General features: G+C 32.2%; 1 protein-coding gene across 7 annotated transcripts; it reads left to right on the top strand.

Annotated features, from left to right (window-relative positions):
• The first annotated feature begins 6,309 nt into the window (after positions 1-6,309).
• Positions 6,310-14,797, top strand: LOC107931341 (mitogen-activated protein kinase 20). 7 transcript variants are annotated; one of them, XM_016863212.2, is made up of 11 exons: positions 6,415-6,936; positions 7,059-7,085; positions 7,871-8,279; positions 9,648-9,775; positions 9,886-9,945; positions 11,005-11,154; positions 11,234-11,389; positions 11,485-11,696; positions 11,797-11,898; positions 13,509-13,678; positions 14,230-14,797. In XM_016863212.2, exons 1-11 carry the CDS (start codon positions 6,913-6,915, stop codon positions 14,592-14,594), a joined length of 1,803 nt encoding a protein of 600 aa, XP_016718701.1. In that variant the 5' UTR covers positions 6,415-6,912; the 3' UTR covers positions 14,595-14,797. The 7 variants fall into 7 exon arrangements, 6 of the variants coding, with proteins under 6 accessions (XP_016718699.1, XP_016718702.1, XP_016718700.1 ...); XM_016863213.2 differs by lacking the exon at positions 7,059-7,085 and having other exon boundaries at positions 6,316-6,936; XM_041101540.1 differs by lacking the exon at positions 7,059-7,085 and having other exon boundaries at positions 6,389-6,936; positions 14,239-14,797.
• The last annotated feature ends 4,984 nt before the right edge of the window (positions 14,798-19,781 follow it).

Below are 19,781 nucleotides of genomic sequence, written 5' to 3'. Positions count from 1 at the left end.
CTTTTATTGCCATATTATAGGTGAATGTTGAAATTTATTACTATAATTTATTTTACTTTTATTGTTAATGAAAAGTAATACATTCAAAATAAAATTTGACCATTCTATTTGTTATTATAAAAATCCATTTAATAAAAATGTTTTTAGTGGCGTTTTCTATAAAAGCGTCGCTAAAAGTCATGCTTTTTAGCTGTGTTTGTGATAAAAGTGCTGCTAAAGATCATGTTTCTTTAGCGGCATTTTTGGGTAAAGCGTCGCTAAAGGTCATGTTCTTTAGTGGCGTTTTTTATGAAAGCGCCGCTAAAGGTCCTGTTTTTTAGCGGCGTTTTAATAAAAGCACCGCTAAAGGTCCTGTTCTTTAGTGGCTTTTTTTCAAAGCGCCGCTAAAGGTCATGACCTTTATCGGCATTTATTTCTAAAAACGTCGCTAATGTTAGCGACATTGTCAATAGCGGCGTTTTTTGCGGCGCTTGTGGAAGCGCCACAAATACTTTTAGCAGCGCTTAAAGGCCTAAAAAAATGCCGCTAAAAACCAGTTTTGGTGTAGTGATTTATAGACTTTTCAATTTTTCTTCATAAACGCGTCGTTTTGAAGGCTTAAGGTCATGACCAATAGCATTTGACCACTTAAATAATGTTAGATACCCCTAATCATGACCACTATTCCCCAAAAGAATGTTGCATTTATGACAATTATTTGATGTTGCTTCATTTTCTTCGAGTGGATAAGCCTTTAAGGACCCTCAAAGCATGTCTAACGGAAGGCCACTTTATTACCTTGCGCTCGACTAGGGTTCTATTTTTATATAACTCTATTGACAAGACACGTGGCAAGCTAAAAAGTCATCATTGACTTGCATTGACTTCCAGGACCACCCATCCCACTTCAAATGGGACCTACCACCTGGGCTCAAAGGTGAATGCTATCCTGATGGGAACACACTTCCAAGATAAACAATGAGTCTATTTAGGCTTAACTATCTCATATTAATATAATTCAAAGGTAGGTTCCTATGATTATCCATTACACATTTAACGAGACTAGATGATTATCTAGTCATATCATGCTAGTGGACAATATTGGATCTGGTGCCCTAAATAGTATTTTCATCTATGAAAACTTATAATTTTTTCGAACATATTGGTTAATAAAATTATTCATGAATTACATTAATATCTTTTGTATATTGTCATCAATGATTTTTGCATGTAAATCAAAATGGAAGCAATTATTAGCTCATTAGTTTTCTAATGTTTAACTGATATTGAGCAGTATTACGTTGTCGGATCGTAATACGGAAAGACCATTTATATTAGTAAATGAACCTAAACATGCCCTTAGTCTATTCAGAAATGAGAAAACTGACTAAAAGACTAATATGTCGTCTATCAAGTCCAATTAGGGAGATGTTTTATCTTGGGCATCGGAGTGGATGACTCCCAGAAGATAGAGACATAGATGTACTGACTGAACTACTAGTACATCAGATAAGACCCAAGTAGAATAGATCCTAAATCCATTTATGGATTTATTCACTTGTGATGTTCATAGTGTGACATACTTTAATCCTAAGTGGATGATGGACTATGTATGTGTGACTCGTATACTTTGATGTAAGTAAAAACCTGAGTTCAAATATATAATGAACAAAAAGCTAGTGCGTTTGGTATATAACTTCTGCAGTATGTGGCATTATTCAAAATAGTGGAATTTATAACCCAAGACATGAGTAAATAATATCCTCTCATTGACATTATATGATAGATGAAAAGTAAACGTGGCCATGGGTCATTTGTCTTTGTGATGATTGACTTAATTATTATTTGATAGTAATTGACTTTTCATGAAGGAAGACGTAATGGTTAAAATAGGATCATATTGGGAGAACGGATTTATCCCAAAGAGATTAAAGATATCCTATGAGGGTAATGCATTTATAACAAGATCATTAGATAAGCACTGTCAAGTAGTGATACGCCCCGGCCTCGGTGATGAGAGTCGAGTCGTTGATGTACCCGATCGTGAATTGGAGTAATATCAAGGTTTGTCGAAGATAGGTTAAGAAAGAAGGGATAAAGGCTCAAATTTAGTTCAAAAGGGGTTATGAAGTGTATTGAGGATGATAGGTGAATGAAAACCAAGTATTCAAGTTGAACCAACACAATATAAGTGTGTTAACCCGGGACTTATACGAATACTTAGGAAAGGTTAAATGTTGTATGGATGGAAAACGAATAAAATGGAACCTTGACCCACTATCAAAGATGATAGGAACCTCGGTATAACTTGAACGCCACACTTTGGATGCAAAGTGATAAGTTCGGATAAGAAGAATGGGTTGACGCCACAAGGGTTACTTGATAAGTCAAACGAGTCTTTGGAGAACAATGAGAGTTGTAAACAATCTCACAAAATGTAAAAACATTAATTCAAGGTTCTTCCCCCCTTTTTACAATGAAATTTAACACATATTTATAGGCAAAACAAAAGGGTAGCCGAATGGGTAAAATTGGAAGCCAAATTCGGCCATGGTGCTTCCTCAATTTGTTCCTTAATTATGCATGATGTTGGCCAAATGCTTCCTTAAATTCTTCCATGAATTATGCATGATGTTGGTCAAATGCTTCCTCAAATTCTTCCATGAATTATGCATGATGTTGGTCAAGTGCTTCCTTAATTTGTTCCATAAATTATGCATGATGTTGGTCAAATGCTTCCTTAATTTCATGCCGTTCACCTCTACATTAATTCGGCTTTTATGCTTGTTGCAGTCCACCTCTTCTTTGCCGTCCATGTACATTGTCCTAGCAAATTCAACAAATTTACTTAGCTTAAATCGCACACATTAAATAATTGTAATAAGGCAAACACATTTATGCTAGGTAATAATTAAAACAATTTAAACATGCAATAAACAAACATAATTAAAATGTCCAGATTTCTTAATTAAACACTTAGTAATTATTTGAGCTAAAATAACTAACTCAACTAATTAATTTATTCCGGCAAATTAAATTAAAAGAGCTAAAGAGCTAATAACGAGCTCAATGAGTTAAATTGAGCTTGAATGAGCTGACTTGAGCACGAATGAGCTAACTTGAGCTCGAATGAGTTGAACCACACGAAAAGAAATTCAAATGAGCTAAAAATTAGCTTCATCTTGCACTTGGGGCCCTCGTGTTTAGGCCAATCTCGACGGCGTTGGGTTGTGACATTACATGATGCGATCAGGATCACATCAAGTAGCTTTCGTAATGGCATGTCATTAGGGAGAGCTCAGTCACAATACTACAGTGAAATGACTTCGTAACTAAATGAGTTTATAATTAATAGGCGAAAAGCTGGTTTCTCGCCTAGTATGGAAATGACTTAAGAATTGATTTAAGTTTTTTGAATTATTATTTAATTAAATAATTAAAATTCAGAAATTGAATTAAATTAATTGGTTATTATGAAATCAGTTTGAATGTAGAAATTAAATATATTTTCTCATAGATTTTTTACGATAAAGTTGCCATTGTTTTAACGAAATTAGAATCGGGTTGAGAAAATTATTTAATTAAAAATTAACTATTTTAAATTAATTTAATAAATAATGTCTATTTTGAGAAATAGAAAACTTGCACTATGTTGGATTAAATTATAAAGTGTTAAGTTAAAAGTTCAAAAAGCACGTATAATTGAACCCAATATAAAAGAGGTTTGATCCCCATCATAATACATATGAGGGGAAGGGCACCCTATTAGGCCCTTTTTCTCCTAGTTCAACTAGGAGATTGTTTTTCTATTAAATAGGCATTAAATACATTCTACTAATTTAACTAGGGCTTCACTTCTCTCCCTATAAATAGATAGCACCGGTAGGGTTAAAAATAAAATAAGTTACACACAAATTTGAGATATTTTTATTCTCCCCGAAAATAGTGAGAATTTATTTTTAAGTATAAATTCTATTTTTCAAGAATAACAGTTCTATAGGTTTCTATAAGAGAGAGATTTACTTTCCTACTGAAAGTAAGAAAATTTGTTTGGTTCTGTGTTTGATTTAAAATTGTTCGAGCCTATACTCGAAGCAGTTCGTGCCCATACTCGAAGCAATTCGTGGTATGAGAATAGCGGAAAAGGTCGTTCGGTTGAAAGTTGAGAACGACAAGGATACGTCTCGATCAAAGCACATGTATATTTGAGAAAAGTTTATTGTTATAAATATCACAAATCGGCTCGATTTTTAAAATTTTATTTTTCAACTGTATAAGAAAACCGTTTTTGAACCAGATTTTTTTCAATTGACAAGGAGACCTTTCCTATAAATACCCTGAAAAACTATGAACAGGGGATCGACCTATTAGCACCTTAAAATTACTTTGAGCACTTATCTTCTCAATTATCTGTCCTCTTATTTTTTTTTCGGCTCTTATCCTTTACTGGTGAATCAACCTCCATTTCACCACCTTGATTTCCTCCTCGGTCCTCCGTATCTTCCTTCCTTGTACTCTATATCGACATAGGGATATATACAAATTCGATATTTTCATTAATATCGATTGGTGGGTTCTTTTATACTTAATATGATTCCCACATTATTAAATACATTATTAAATTATGTTATATCTTTATATTATATATTTTATACAATAATTAAATTTAATTTTTTTTAAAAAAATAGTTGAATACTTCGTATATTTATTATACACATATAATCATTATATTAAAAATATTTTATATTCATAATTAATGTTTTAAATTTTATTTTATTTTATAATTTCATATAAATATTTATTATTAATTTCGAATTTTTAATATAACTATATAATATGTAAAAAACAATTTCATAAATTAAATAATTATTTATTTTTATTTCAAAATTGTCAGATAATTATATTAATTATTAGGTTATGTTTCATTATAAATTCGAACATTTTCGAGTTTTAGATCAATTTGTTTTGGGCCTAATAAAATATAAAAAAATAAAAAATTTTAGGAGTTTAATGAGTTTTTTTAAAAAAAATTAGGGCCTAATTAAATTTTTTATGAGATTAAATTTTAAGAAAATTTATTTAAAATTTTCAAAAATAAAATTAAAAGGTATAATGAGAATTTTTAAAAAATTTGAGGAGGTTTAATTAAAAATTTCTAAAATTTTCAAGGGAAAATAAAAAAATTTCAATTTTCTTGTTTTTGGGGAGAAGGCCCCCTAGGCCACTGTAATAATTTGCCCCTAGCTCAGGTTTGAATTATTTTGAGCTCAGATTTTTTAAATTCAGATTTTCTCGGGCTCAAATTTTTTTAAACTCAAATCATTACGAGATTAAATTGTCTTTAAACTTAAATTATTAGAGTTCGGATCGACATGAACAGACTTTTGAGCTCGGGTCTGTTTTGTAGCCACAATTGTATCCAAATACATTGATTTGGAAAAGCAACAGCCCACTCCATATATCCCTAGGTTCATGCCTTAAAAAACTATATTAGTTTTGTTTTGGAATTAAGCTCTCAATTTCACAATGTTTCAACTTCATCCTTCAATTTTCTTTTCTTCGCCTTATTCTGCTCATATTAATTTTGAAATTTTGTTTACAATTTAATATTTTATTTTTAAAATTTGTATAATTAATTACACAGATGATTGTAAACGGTAATTATTTCTTATTTCCCGCATAATTTAAGAAAAAATATATCATTTTAGTCCCAATCTTTTCTGTCAAAATTCTGAAATGAAAATCAAAAGAAGAATAGTTGAGATTATGCCTCCAGAATCCAGTCATTCTAAGAATCGATTTCCCAACATGACCCGAATCGCTTCCATTGCCGGTACAAACGGAAAACGCCTTTTTCCCGGCGATTCTCCTTCCTAAAATCACACGCGGCGGCACCATTTGCGCTTCTTTCATATCATCTTCTTCCTCATTTAAATAAAAAATTGAAGAAAAGAAAAGGGGCTTGTCCCCTATTTTAATTTGTAAGCAGAAATGAGTGAATTAATTATGAGGAATTTTTTAATTTTTATAGTTAAACCTAAATTGTTTTGAAGGTAACAAAGATTGGGAATTAAAATGATAATTTTTTTTTATTTTTACAAAATAAAAATGTTAGAAATAATTTCACTATAGATTTCGTTTACTATTTTAATGGTGTAATTAAAACCATCCATTTATGCAACCTGTGTGTTTAAGTTGTAATTTTTTTATTTAAGTACTTAAAATTAAAAAAATTTTAAAGTTGGATGACCGTATGTGAAATATACCCAATTCGTTAAGCTGCTAACAATCTTATAGCATCAACTCAATATAGAATAAAGAATTCAAGTTCGGGACCAAATTAAAAAATTTTTTGCCAAAATTCCGAAATCAATAAAGACTAAAGAAATTTTAGAGACCAAAGTAGGAAGTATGACAAGTTCAGGGACTAAATATTACTTTATCTCTTTTTCCTTTCTGCTCTCTTTCGCTTCCTCTCTCCTTTCTCTCGGTTTTCAGTTCTTGCAGCTTCGACTCTCTTACCTTCTTAATATCACACATTTCACCTCCTCTTATTTGTATTGTTATTTAGATTGAAGAAGTGAAGGGATAAAAAGGGAGGGGAAATTTGGGTTTTTGGTTTAGATTTTGAAAACTTGAAGGGAAAGGGAGAAAAACGGTAGGAGAGTTGTTAAGACTGAATTATCAAAGAATGGTTTTTGAGAGCCACTTTGGAATAGTAAGCTAAATTGAAATTGTTGTACTAAAGGAAATTGTGTGTGAAGGATTTGGTTTGGATTTTATTGTGTTGGAGAAATGGATGGGATTATGGACTTATGATTGCAAGTCGAGGCCAATGGGGCAAATGTGGTTGATTTCTTAATTTTTTTCACTTTGTTTATTTATCTGTTTTTTTTTGTTTAAATTCTCTGTTGAGATACTTTTTTTAACGAAATGCAGCAAGTCCATCGAAAAAAGGTGGGTTTTTTCTTTTTTTTTCAATGACTTACTTTTTTAATCCTTCTGGAGTTTATTTTCAACATCCTTTATCTGATTGATTGATTGATTGATGATTAATTATTTTTTTCATTGAAATCCAGCTGCGAGTGATGATGTTGGGTTGTTTGGTAAGAACATGAAATATGGGGATTTGATTTCCTTAGCTTTATCCTTTTTTGTGCTTTGATTTTTTAGATATGGCATGGTGTTGTTCATCTCATCCCTGTGGGATTTGATCCCTGCTCATAGGAATGCGACACATTTAATGATCAGTCGATGACTTTTTCTTTTTCATAGAGCACCCGTTGCTAATGATTAGTCAATGTTGTCTGCGGTAGATACTTGATTATGTATACATATATATGTAACTATTTTATATAATGAAAGTTACTTTAACCCAATAAAGTTGTCTTCTTTCCTAACCTGTTTGCTAAGTTGGTATTCTGAAACTTTGCTTAGTTATAAAGGAATAATATTATTATCTGCTCAATTATGAATTTTTGTTTTCCATTTTGAAGATTAGTTTTTGCCTCTGCAGTTTTGGAGATAATTGTTTAGCTTATGAATTTAAAAGTCTTCATGATGTTATTAGAAGTGCTGACTGTTGGGAATCATTTTGGTTTTTTGTTTTGGTTGCACACTGTTATATACTGATGAATTTAACATGGATTGTTTTATTGATGCCATTTCTGTGTTTGTTTTTTTTTTTTCATCTTTTTGTCCTTTTCTATTTGTTGTTGATCTTTGTTTTCAATTAAATGGAGTACTTTCATTAGTAATGAATACGAATGGCTTAAGGTGTATAAACGTGTGGACATGTATGAGGTCATGCTATATCGAGCTACATGCCGCTGCAGTTGTTAAAGAAAATATGCTTGGCAATATTGTCTTAACCTGCATTTTTGCGCCACAGAGTTCAACGGAGATGGAATTTTTCTCAGAATATGGTGATGCCAATAGATATAAGATTCAAGAAGTTATAGGAAAAGGCAGTTATGGAGTTGTGTGCTCAGCGATTGACACACATACTGGTCAGAAAGTGGCGATAAAGAAAATACATGATATTTTTGAGCATCTTTCTGATGCTGCTCGAATTCTTCGTGAGATAAAGCTGCTTAGACTTCTTCGGCATCCTGATATTGTAGAGATCAAACACATTATGTTGCCTCCTTCACAAAGGGACTTCAAAGATATTTATGTTGTTTTCGAGCTCATGGAGTCAGATCTTCATAAAGTTATTAAAGCTAATGACGACTTGACTAGAGAACACTACCAGTTTTTTCTTTACCAGCTACTTCGTGCTTTGAAGTATATCCATACTGGTAATTGTCACTCTATATTGACTCCTTCCATTATGCCGTAATATATGGTAAACACGTCTTATCAAAACTGTTCTCATTGGCTCAAGGTGCAGTCTAGGGACTAGAACCCTAGTACCCTTAATATTGCTTGAGGCGCAGGTCATAAAAAAAGTGCTGGCCTGAGTGAAGGTGCAATATATATATGTATATGTTTTTGTGCGTATATGTGTATATAGCAAATAAGCTTAAGAGATGATATAATTATGACAGCAGTTTAGACATAGCAATTCATGTTTTCATGTTGTCTTCATGTATTTTCTAGTGTCCTAAGGTATTTCATATTTATATAACTTTTTTCAGGTTAATAATTTGTGTTATATAGATTTTGAAATGTTCTTCTATTCGTGTTGTGTTCGTGTTTCATTTTAGTATCACGTCATGTATTTTTATTGTATTTTAGTGTTTTCTTTTTCACTAAAATTGTAAATAAGCCCTTAAAGCCCTTATATGTTCATTACACCATAATAAGCCCTTAACCTCTAATTTTGTAACCAAATAAACCCTTAAATCTTTTTAACTTTTACCCTAATATGCCCTTAACCTTTAATTTCTTTCTAAATAAACTTTTAACACAAATCAACATGGCATTTAAAATAAGGGCGAAAAGCAAGTACCAATTAAAGGATAAGGACTTATATAGGTACAATGAAAGTATAAGGGCTTATTTAATAAAAGTCAACTAGTTCAAGGGTCTTTAATAGTTAAGCCTTATTGTTTCCATGTTAAGTTCATCTTCTGTCCAGCATTGCCATGTCTAAATGGTCAAGTTTATCCTATATAACATTTCAATTTTTTTTTTCTTTTGCTGCTCAAATATTGAGAAGTGGTGAGTCTAATACTATCCCCATTCTTGCTAGTAAAGTTACAATTAATGAAAAAAATAAAAATAACATCAATCAAGCGGGCCCTTTTCCTGCCTATTTCTTCATGTGTGTGCGCACACAGAGAAAAAAAAAAGAGAGTGCCTAGGAGTGTTAGGTATTAGACATGTCTTGTAATGCACCCCACTTGAAAGGGGCAAGGCGCTTGTGTTGCTTGCTGCTATGGTGCATGTCATAACAGCTCTACACATAAATATTTTGCCTTGTTCAATTATTTTGAAGTCTTAGACAGTTAGATTTTAATTTTCAGCCTTTTCAATTGTAATCATCTTTGGTCACAACTGCATCTTGTAGCATGCGTTATGCTTAAGTATGGTTGCTATTGTTCTTTGTTATTCTTTTCCTTTTTTCTTTCCACGTCACCCTCTATGTCTTCTGTTGTGGGCAGGGTAATTATATTTGTATACCACAGAATCCTGGATCTGATATTTTTCCTATTTGGTTTCAGCTAATGTCTACCATCGAGATTTAAAACCAAAGAATATTTTGGCCAATGCAAACTGCAAACTTAAGATATGTGATTTTGGTTTAGCTAGAGTTGCATTCAATGATACACCAACAACGATATTCTGGACGGTATGACGTTTAGAAGAACTAACCTTTGATGTTTTCATGTTTTAACTGTTCTTTACGTCTATGACAATAATAAGAACTTATTTCTAGACATATTTGTGGTACATTTACAGGATTATGTTGCTACAAGATGGTATAGAGCTCCAGAGCTCTGTGGATCCTTTTTCTCTAAGGTAAAGGGGCCTCTATGTATGGCTGTTAAAATTCAGAATGCTAAAAACTAAATTCATGTGATGTATTTATTCTCTTTTATGAGATATATTGGATAAAGGTATCATCTTGATCTAGGTTGCATTTTATTTAGTAAAGCATAGCCTAGGCCATTCTCCGGTGCATACACTTTTAAGTTATTCAGTTTCTTATCCATATCTTATCTGCTTGTCTCTTTCATTGGTTGAAGCTTTTAAATTTAAAAGTGTGGCTAGAAATGTTTGTAGGAGAATTATTAGGTTGATAGGTATTTCATGGGATGCGGCTACTTAGCAATTTATTAGAAATTTATGAATTTTACTGAACTCTAAGAATATTTTTGCTTGAACCCAAGTGATTTTCAATTCCATACCGTTGATTCTAATGGATTCAAATGTTTTATTTGAAACAATGGTATTGTTAGTTTACACAATAAGGTTATGTTCTTCCGATCTCTTCATTTTTCTTGAAGTTTTGTGCTCGACACCTATGTAAGGCATATTTGGACATGGGTTGGGGATATGACCCTCCAAATGGATGGGAACGCTTAGAAAAATATAAACATACCTGTGTCTAACAGACCCAAGTGGAGATTCAGATCTCTAGTGGAGATTTAAGTGGAAATTCCTTCTTCTTATAGAAAGTCCTAAATTTGCCCATATAATTATTCCATATGGTTCTGTGAATTTCAAATATATAGATTTAAAAATTATTAAAAGTTAGTCTTAATAGCAAACTTAGCTTAGTTAGTCTTAATAGCAAACTTAGCTTCTGAGTTATGTTGCGGATGTATCCTTCATCTTGTAAATCCTATCCCGTGATAATAACGTACCAAATTAAGTGGTTACGGAGGGTTTTCTATTCATTATGCAATTTCTCATTCATGTTCTTGTTACTTGAAATGGATCTTCCATGATTGGATTTATTTTCACTTTCCAATTTATTCTTCATGTTCTAATTACTTCAAACGGACACTGCATGATGGCTTTTCCGTTCATTGTCAAATTTCTGGTTCCTGTTCTTATTATTTCAAGTTAATGCAGTACACACCTGCAATTGACATATGGAGTATAGGGTGCATCTTTGCGGAGGTATTGAGTGGGAAACCACTTTTTCCTGGGAAAAATGTTGTCCACCAACTGGATTTGATGACTGATTTGCTTGGTACACCTTCGTTAGATACCATCTCTCGGGTAGGCATATTAAGACTTGTGAGCGGTTTCGGATCATAAGACATGACTGCTTTTAACTTCTTTTTCTTGTCATTCTCAGGTTCGAAATGAGAAGGCAAGAAGATACTTAACAAGCATGACAAAAAAGCTACCGGTTCCATTTGAACAAAAATTTCCAAATGTAGATCCCTTGGCCCTACGTCTGCTGCAAAGGTTGCTTGCCTTTGATCCAAAATTCCGGCCAAATGCAGAAGAGGTATGTTATCATACAGCATATAGTATTTTAATTTTCTCTGAGCATCTGTTTTGCAAGTTTAGAACAATAACATCTTTTGATTTGGTATAATTTAGGCTCTTGCTGATCCTTACTTTAAGGGACTGGCTAAAGTTGAGAGGGAGCCTTCTTGTCAACCAATTACAAAGATGGAGTTCGAATTTGAGAGGCGAAAGGTCACGAAGGAGGATATACGGGAGCTAATATTCTGCGAGATACTAGAATATCATCCTGAGCTGCTCAAAGACTATAAGAATGGAACTGAGAGGACAAGCTTTCTCTATCCAAGGTTTTATGTAGTGTTTTTGTTGCATTTCTAGTCTTAACCAAGGTTCATTGGTAATCACTCTGCTGCTGTTTATTTATAATATATATATATATATATGCAGCGCGGTTGACCAATTCAGGAAGCAATTTGCACATCTTGAGGAAAATAGTGGTAAAAGTGGCCCAGTTATTCCACTCGAAAGAAAGCATGTCTCTCTTCCCAGGTAGACATAGATGGATTACTTTTACTTTCAATTTGTTATTACCATGTTTTGTTTATGACTTTGCAGTTCTGCTGTATTGTATGCTTCATATACTATATAGACAATTGGTATGTATAACTGATACTAAAGCAGTGTTCCTTCTCTTTATATGTAAGTTATGTGTGAAAATCAGTTTAGTTTGATAAAACCTCTCCTTGTCAGTGCAAGGGTTTTTGGCAAATATATATATGCACACACATTGTGTTTAGGGCAAGAGCATGCTGTAAATTAACAAATAAAATTTCTACCAAGAAAAAAAAAATCAAATAGAAAACAGTAAAATCATCTAAAAAACTCAAGCTAAATAAAATGGAGAATTGTAGATAATATAATTCTCATATTCTTATGCATCATTAAAGGGTAAAATAACTACGTAAAAAGAAGAAAAAAAAAAGCCTCTTTATGTCTCTTAGCACTATTGAGCATGAAGGTGAAGAATCAAACTCTTAATGCTATTAGTACCTATTATTATCATATAATTTTATTTTTAGGTTTCTCTTTCATTCCAATAGCCCCTATTAATCTCATAATGATATGTTGAGTTTTTGAATTTGAAACGGAAAACACAGCTAAAGCTACTAACTATGTATTAGTACACAACAAGCGGGGAAATTCATTTTCAGCTAGATAGTTGAAGAGCTCAGAGGCTGAAATGAGATCTTGCAACTCAATTATTGTACATGAACAAGTGAATAAGATAAAGTTATTCTATAAACTTTCAGGTAGGGAACAATATTCTTGTAAACATTGGTCTTTGCATGGTTGCATGCTCATGAGCACAATTAGAACATCATGGATTAGTTTGGGATATAGTTTTTCTTCTGATATTAAATCCAAAGCTTTTAACTTTCAATTGATTCCTTGTTAATGTTCAAATGGCATCTCTTTATAATATCTCACTGTGATTTCTTTGCTTTCTCTGGATTGTTCTTACCATCTCTAATAGCAGGATTGATTTTTCTTGTCTGTCTTTTTCCTTTTCTTTTTGTTCTTTTGAGTGTTGGATGGTGGTAGCTTCTTGCTCTTCAAGTCTTACAGAACCTCAATTTTCCTCACCACTAATATGTTAGGTCACCTTCAACTAAACAGTATTTTTTTGGGTAAACTACCCTGTTAATCTCTCTAAATAGTGGTCGTTCTTATTTTGGTCATCCCAATTTTTTTTTGTTAACTTGGTCACTCTAAAAATGAAATTGATCAAATTAGTCACTTCACCACTAAATGGTAATGGAAAAACTAACGGTGCTTTTTCATGTATTGTTTTGGGTGACTAAAATAGGAACAACCCGTATTTAGAGTGCCTAACGTGGAAATGCACCATCAGCATTCCATTACCGTTCAACAGTGGAGTGACTAATTTGATCAATTTCTTTTTTGGATGACTAAATTAACAAAAAAAAAATTTGGAGTGACTAAAATAAAAATGACTCCTATTTAGAGTGACTGATGGGGTAATTTACCCCTTTTTTTTTTTTAGTTGGGAAAAAGTAGAGGAATGTAGGATCTTGGTAGGACAGCATTATCTTCTGCTTCAATTTGATGGTTGGCACTGTAAACCAATGACTTTGCAGGTCAACAATTGTACATTCTAAAACAATAGCCCCCAAAGAGCAGCAAAGCATCAATTCCTTGAAAGATAAGCAAAATGCAGATGAGGCATCCATCAACACTTCCAGGGAAACTGAAGCTATTCCTCTACATTTATCAAGAACCTTGCAGGCACAACAAAGAATCCCACTAGGTATTTTTCTTTATTTCAGATTATCCTAGTTTCTTGGTAAAAGTACTATAGAGATCCTTGTATTAGTAGCAAGATTGCATTTTGCCCCCTCTATTAAAAAAATGGGTAAATTAGTTCTTGTATTAGATCAAAGAGCAAACTAATCTTTCTGTTAAAAATTCTATCCATTTCTACTGTTGAATACTGGTCCCTGTAGGTTAGAATGAGGTACATGTGGTACCCCAAGTGTTACTGTCTGGTTATTTCATCAACCACGCTAATTTTTAATACTAGATATGGATGAACTTTTAACAAAAAGTCATGTGTAATTGTCTGGTTATTCCATTAGCTACGCCAGTTTTTAACATTAGAAATGGATAGAATTTTTAACAGGAAATATCAGTTTGCTTTTCAATCTAATGTACAAGGACTAACTTGTCCATGTTTTGACTAAAGGGGGTAAAATGTAATCTAACTCCTAGTACAGGAGCCTTCATGGTACTTTTACCGCTATTTCTTTTCATTTTCCCCCTGTATTTATGTGGTACTTAAATGAAATATTCTGTGTTTAGCCAAACCAGGGAAGGTAGTCGGTCTGGTTGTGCCTTATGTGAACGGAACAATCACGAAAGATGCATATGATCCAAGAACCTTCTTAAGAAGCACAGTTCTTCCACCCCAGGCAGTCCACCCTGCAATTTCTTATTACAAATCCAGCACTGGAAAATTTGACCCAGATATAGCTATCAACATTGATACGAACCCATTTTTCGTGACCAGAGTGAAGAAGGTGGAAGCTGGTGATGACAGAAATACCATTGATACAAACTTGTTGCAGGCAAAATCTCATTATGGTGGAGTAGGTGTTACTGCAGCAGCTGCCACTACTCGTGGGAAGTTTGGAACTGTTCAGTATGGCATGACAAGGATGTATTAGCCAATGATTGAGAAGCTTTGAAAGTAATAGATCCTTTTGCAATGTCATAGAGGGAAAACTACTGTAAAAGGGAGAGCTAGCTTTCTCAGGTAAAACATAGGCTTTAATCAAGCTTGGTAAATGAGAAACTACATGCCTATCATTTAATTTTGTAAGAAAAATAATTCTCCATCCAATAATATTCTTGCTTTTTTGTTTTTAAACGTGGTGGTTGTGCTCCGTACAATTATAAAAATATTTCTTGGTGGCACACTGACATGATGTAAATGTGTCATTAAGGGTGGGTTTGGATGGGCGATTGGGTGCGGTGTGGTGCGTTTAGCTTACTTTTTGTCTCACGCTACAGTATCGCTACAGTATCTAATCTCACTGCCACCGCTGTTTTTACGTTAATCGCAGGTAAACGCATCGCCCATCCAAACTCACCCTAAGTCATGCATAAAAATTCATATTAATGACCTAAATTGCTCTTATGATTTGGGCTTACTTTGATCCATTAAGACTAGCCTGGTGCTTAGAAATTCAAAGTTTATCTATTTGAAATTGGTGAAATTGTAAACATTTCAATCATTTATATTTTATTAAGGTTAATTTATTATCCTAAATATAAGATAATAGAGAGTTTAAAATATTTTTTAGGATTCTATTTTGCAGATGGTTTGAATTTGAGTTGATGTAAATCAATTTATGTCATTAGAAGTGGAGGAACTCAACTATAAATAGACGTCGTTCCTATTTCATTTTAGATCTTGTATCATTTAGATTTAAGTAATCAAATTGAGAGCATTTACTCTAAAATTTTCTTAAGCTTTTCTTCTTTTGCTGGTTTCACTTAGCTGTTTTATAACATCAATGGCTTAGAGAATCTTTTTTGAAATTATCAAATTTGAGGGTTCAAACTTTCTTAGGCAAAATTTTGAAGTGAATCACCACTTAAAGTTTTAAATTTGAAAAATCCATAGATGATGTGAAGGAAAATGTCGAGGTGATTGAGAGTCGCATTGTAGAGCAAGACTCTGTGAGAGATAAGGTTAAGGAACATATGCAAGAGGCTCTCAATGCCAATGTGGATGAGATGAAAGGGGATTTCAATTCCATTGTGGCCATGCTAACCTAGCAAAATAATGCTCTCAAGTTATGGTACAGGCTTTGAAGAAAGAGATGGAAGAGCTCAATGGAAAGCACATTCTATGTAAAGCAGTTGTGGGTAACGAGATGTTAGTCATGACACTAAACACAATATTGGTGTCCTTAAATCGAAAGAGTTCAAGGGGATTAGGTCCGCAAGAGATGTGAATAATTTTATTTTGGGAATGGAATAATACTTTTGTACTGTGGATATTAAGATTGATGATGCTAAAGTAAATGTTGATTCTATGTATTTGCCAAATATCATTATTTTGTGGTGCTATCATAGGTGCATAAATGAAAAGCGTGGTGGCACCAATATCGAGATGTGAGTGGAGTTCCAAACTAAGTTCAAGTAGCAATTTTCCCTAGAGTATATTGAGGATGAGCCTCGTGTCAACTTGCAATGGCTTAGTTTTGGAGAAACATGTTAAGGGTATGGAGATGCAAAATATGACTCATTTAATTCACTATGGCAAGGGGAAGATTGTTAGGATTAGTGCCCCTAGTATAGTAATTTCATCATAATCAACTTCTAGTTTTTTAAATTGATTGAATAAAAAAAATACTACATGTTATTTAATGTTCTTTGTACGGTTGTCCTCAACGGAATTTGCTTGTAATGACAAATGAAACATGACTATTATGTTGTTTATAAATTTAATTTGAGGGATGTCTTGGTTATTGGAGCGGGATTGATATTAGAAATGGAGACATGGATGTGATTGTAAAGATTCACAATTTTAGGACATGATCTAAGTTGAATTTATCCTATAATTATTTATGGTGTAATTTACTTGTGATGTTCATGACATAACTAACCTAAATGCTAAGTGAATAATCATGTGTGAATGACTCATGTACTTTGATATATTGAAAACTTTTGCTCTCAAGATAATGTGTCGAAAGTTGGTATGTTGGGTACGACTTGTGTATGACATGACATGACTTAGGATTAAATAATTAAATTCAAAGTGAAAATTAAATTATGTAGTCATTGTAGTTTAATTTCATTCAAATAATTAAATAATTTATGCATAAATTCTAGTATGATAAAGTTATCATAATTGGTTGTGTATATTATTTAAGTAGAATTAATTCATCAAAGTAATTAATTGTTTTTAATAATTAATTTTTGAAGAAATATTTAATTACTTAGTTAATTAAATATTTTGACTTGATTTTTTTTTAATCAAGAAAGGTAAGCTTGAAAAATTAGATCGGATTGGAACTGACCCAATCGACCCAAACGAGGTACAACATGCTACGATAATGGGAAAAATATTATCCTTTGTATGCTACCAATTTGGTGCCCTCTAAAATTCTTAGTCCAACTAAGGGTGGGTTTGGATGGGTGATTGGGTGCGGTGCAGTGCGTTTAGCTTATTTTTTGCCTCACGCTACAGTATCGCTACAGTATCTAATCTCACTGCCACCGCTGTTTTTACACTAACCGCAGGTAAACGCACCGCCCATCCAAACTCACCCTGAAACTCCTCTGATTTAATTAATTAAGAAAACAAATGAAAATTTAAACTTTTGCATATTTTCTTCTATATTTACCCAATCCTAGCCAAAAATCATATAATAGAAAATACTAAAGGAAATTCAGCAAAAAAAAATTAGTGAAATTTTATTAGAGTAATTTTTCATGTACTCAAATGAATTCTAATTTTCTCAATTTGAGGTTCTAGATTGGGAGTAATTATAATTGTAATCATCCATCAATTATAATTCCAATCTAGGTTTGCACAAAGCTCTTCCTAGTGGAATCTCGACTTTTGTTTTGTGTTTAGTTCTTTCATTCTATAAGCAATAATGAGTTCAAAAATAATAAAGAAGATTAACTAGTTGCAAGCTTGAAGCACTCAAACTTCAATTTTGGTTAATCAAGAAGATCGAGCACCTTCCAAGAGGCTCTTGTGACAAGAAAATTTTCCTATAGCCTCAATCACATGTATTTATTTAATCAATTTATTACTTTAGATATCATAATAGAAGTCTATTTTTTTAAAAAAAAATTATGCTACACCAACTCTAATAGACTTTTCAATATTTATATCACTCTCGCCCAAATAAAAGGGTTTGTTTCAAAATTACTCCTTGAGGGGAAACAAAATTAATCCGAGGATATAAAATTACTTCAAAATTAGTCTCCAACAAAGCATAAACTTCAAGATTAATCTTTCCTTCAAGAGATCAAATAATTTCCTAGGGCCATGCTATTGTCATCAAGTATTTAACTCTCTTTTACGACAACAAGCTACCTATTGGTAATGCAAAGAAATTGAAAAAAAAAATTAATGGTTACGATTTGAAAAAATCAGAATTTAACTTTTAAACGATTATGATTTAATAGTATCAGAATTTGACTATTGAGATTTTTTAGGAAATTGACTGTAAATTTATTGTTTTGCCCCTTCAGAAAACAATATAAATAGGAGTTCATTCTCCTCATTTTTCATAGAACACAACAACAGAAAAGCTTTTCTCATCATTCTATTCTCTAAATTCTAGTGTTCTATAAAATTACATGAGAGAAAATTTAGTCTAAGAGATTGGGTTTTAAACGGGACCGTTTGTGTGTTGGAAAATGTGCACATATTATAGTAATCATGTTACTGTTTTCTATTTATTTGAACAATGAATAAATAAATAAATAAAATTAATTACACATTTCACATTTCGTCATTATGTTTTTTTTTGTTTCTGTCTTTCATATTTTGCATGCAAAATAAAATTGTGATAAGCAAATATTAGCTCATTGATTGTCTAAGTTTAAACTGATGATAAGTGGCACTGCAAGAATGGTTACATTGTGAAAAAGACAACTTACTTCAATAAATAATCTAAACAAATTCGTAATCCCGTAAAAGAATCAAAGTGAGCATTTAATTCAAATATTTAAAAGGATTATTATGTCGTTTACAATTCCAATTAGGAAGATAGGCTAGCATTGGCTATCAGAGCAATTAACTCTATGGGTAGAGATATAAATGTATTCATTTGAAGAAGAATGCGTTAAACTGGACCCAAGTTGAATTAATTCTAAATTTTTTTGTGAATAAAAATGGTAAAACCCGGGCCTAGTCCGACCCACCCGTGTTAAATTTTTTATATAATTTGTTTTTAAAATAGAATACATCAAAAACACTAAAAACATTAAAATAAATGTTTCTCAACAAATTAAAAATAAATTTTAAAAAATATTTATACTTAAATAACACTAATATAGGTGCAACTTAACAAGCAAATGCCTTAAAATAGTAACAATAAAATAAGCGTTATACAGTATCCAAACAATAAAACAAAATAGTAGTAAAATAGTAATGAAATGACAACAAAATAGAGAGAAAATAACAAAAAAAGCAGCAAAATAGTGAGAAAACAACATAATTTTGTTTTCTTTTTACAAATTCAAGCAAAAAAAGCCTTACCCGATGCCTAACCCGTTTTTTAAACGGACCTTGTTTTTTTGCCCAAACCTTCCTATTTTTCAGGCGGACCTTCGAGCCATGCACAAGTCTAAGTGAAAGGGGTAAAATGGGGGTTTATTTATTTTAGGTAAAAGTATCATAGATGTCTCTATACTAGAAGTCAGACCCTGGATGTTAACTTAAAGAGCAAGCGAGTCCTTTCTGTTAAAATTTTCATCTATTTCTACTGTTAAAAACTAGTATGGTTAATGGAATAGTTAGACAGTTACACATGACGTGCCACATGTACCTCATTCTAGCGTACAAAGATTGATTTTTAACAATAAAAATTGATGAAATTTTTAACAAAATGATCAGTTTGCTCTTTGGTCTAAAAAACTAATTTTTTTCGATTTTTTTAATAAAAATATAACTTTTAACACAAGTAAGTCTATAAAAAAAATTAAATTTCCAGATTCCAAGAAAAGTTAAGATTTTGTACAAAATTTGTGTTAATGTTGAGGAAAAGGAGAAAGAAAGGCATATATTCCACCTTTTTGAATAAAGGTGTTGGAATTAAGCTTGTGTTTTCTTGTTATGAGAGAAAAGACATATTCTTTACTTTCGTCATCAAACCCCCCAC

Source organism: Gossypium hirsutum, chromosome D09 (genome assembly GCF_007990345.1).
Source record: "Gossypium hirsutum isolate 1008001.06 chromosome D09, Gossypium_hirsutum_v2.1, whole genome shotgun sequence".
Lineage (NCBI taxonomy): Eukaryota > Viridiplantae > Streptophyta > Magnoliopsida > Malvales > Malvaceae > Gossypium > Gossypium hirsutum.
This window is presented reverse-complemented; position numbering and strand designations above follow the sequence as displayed.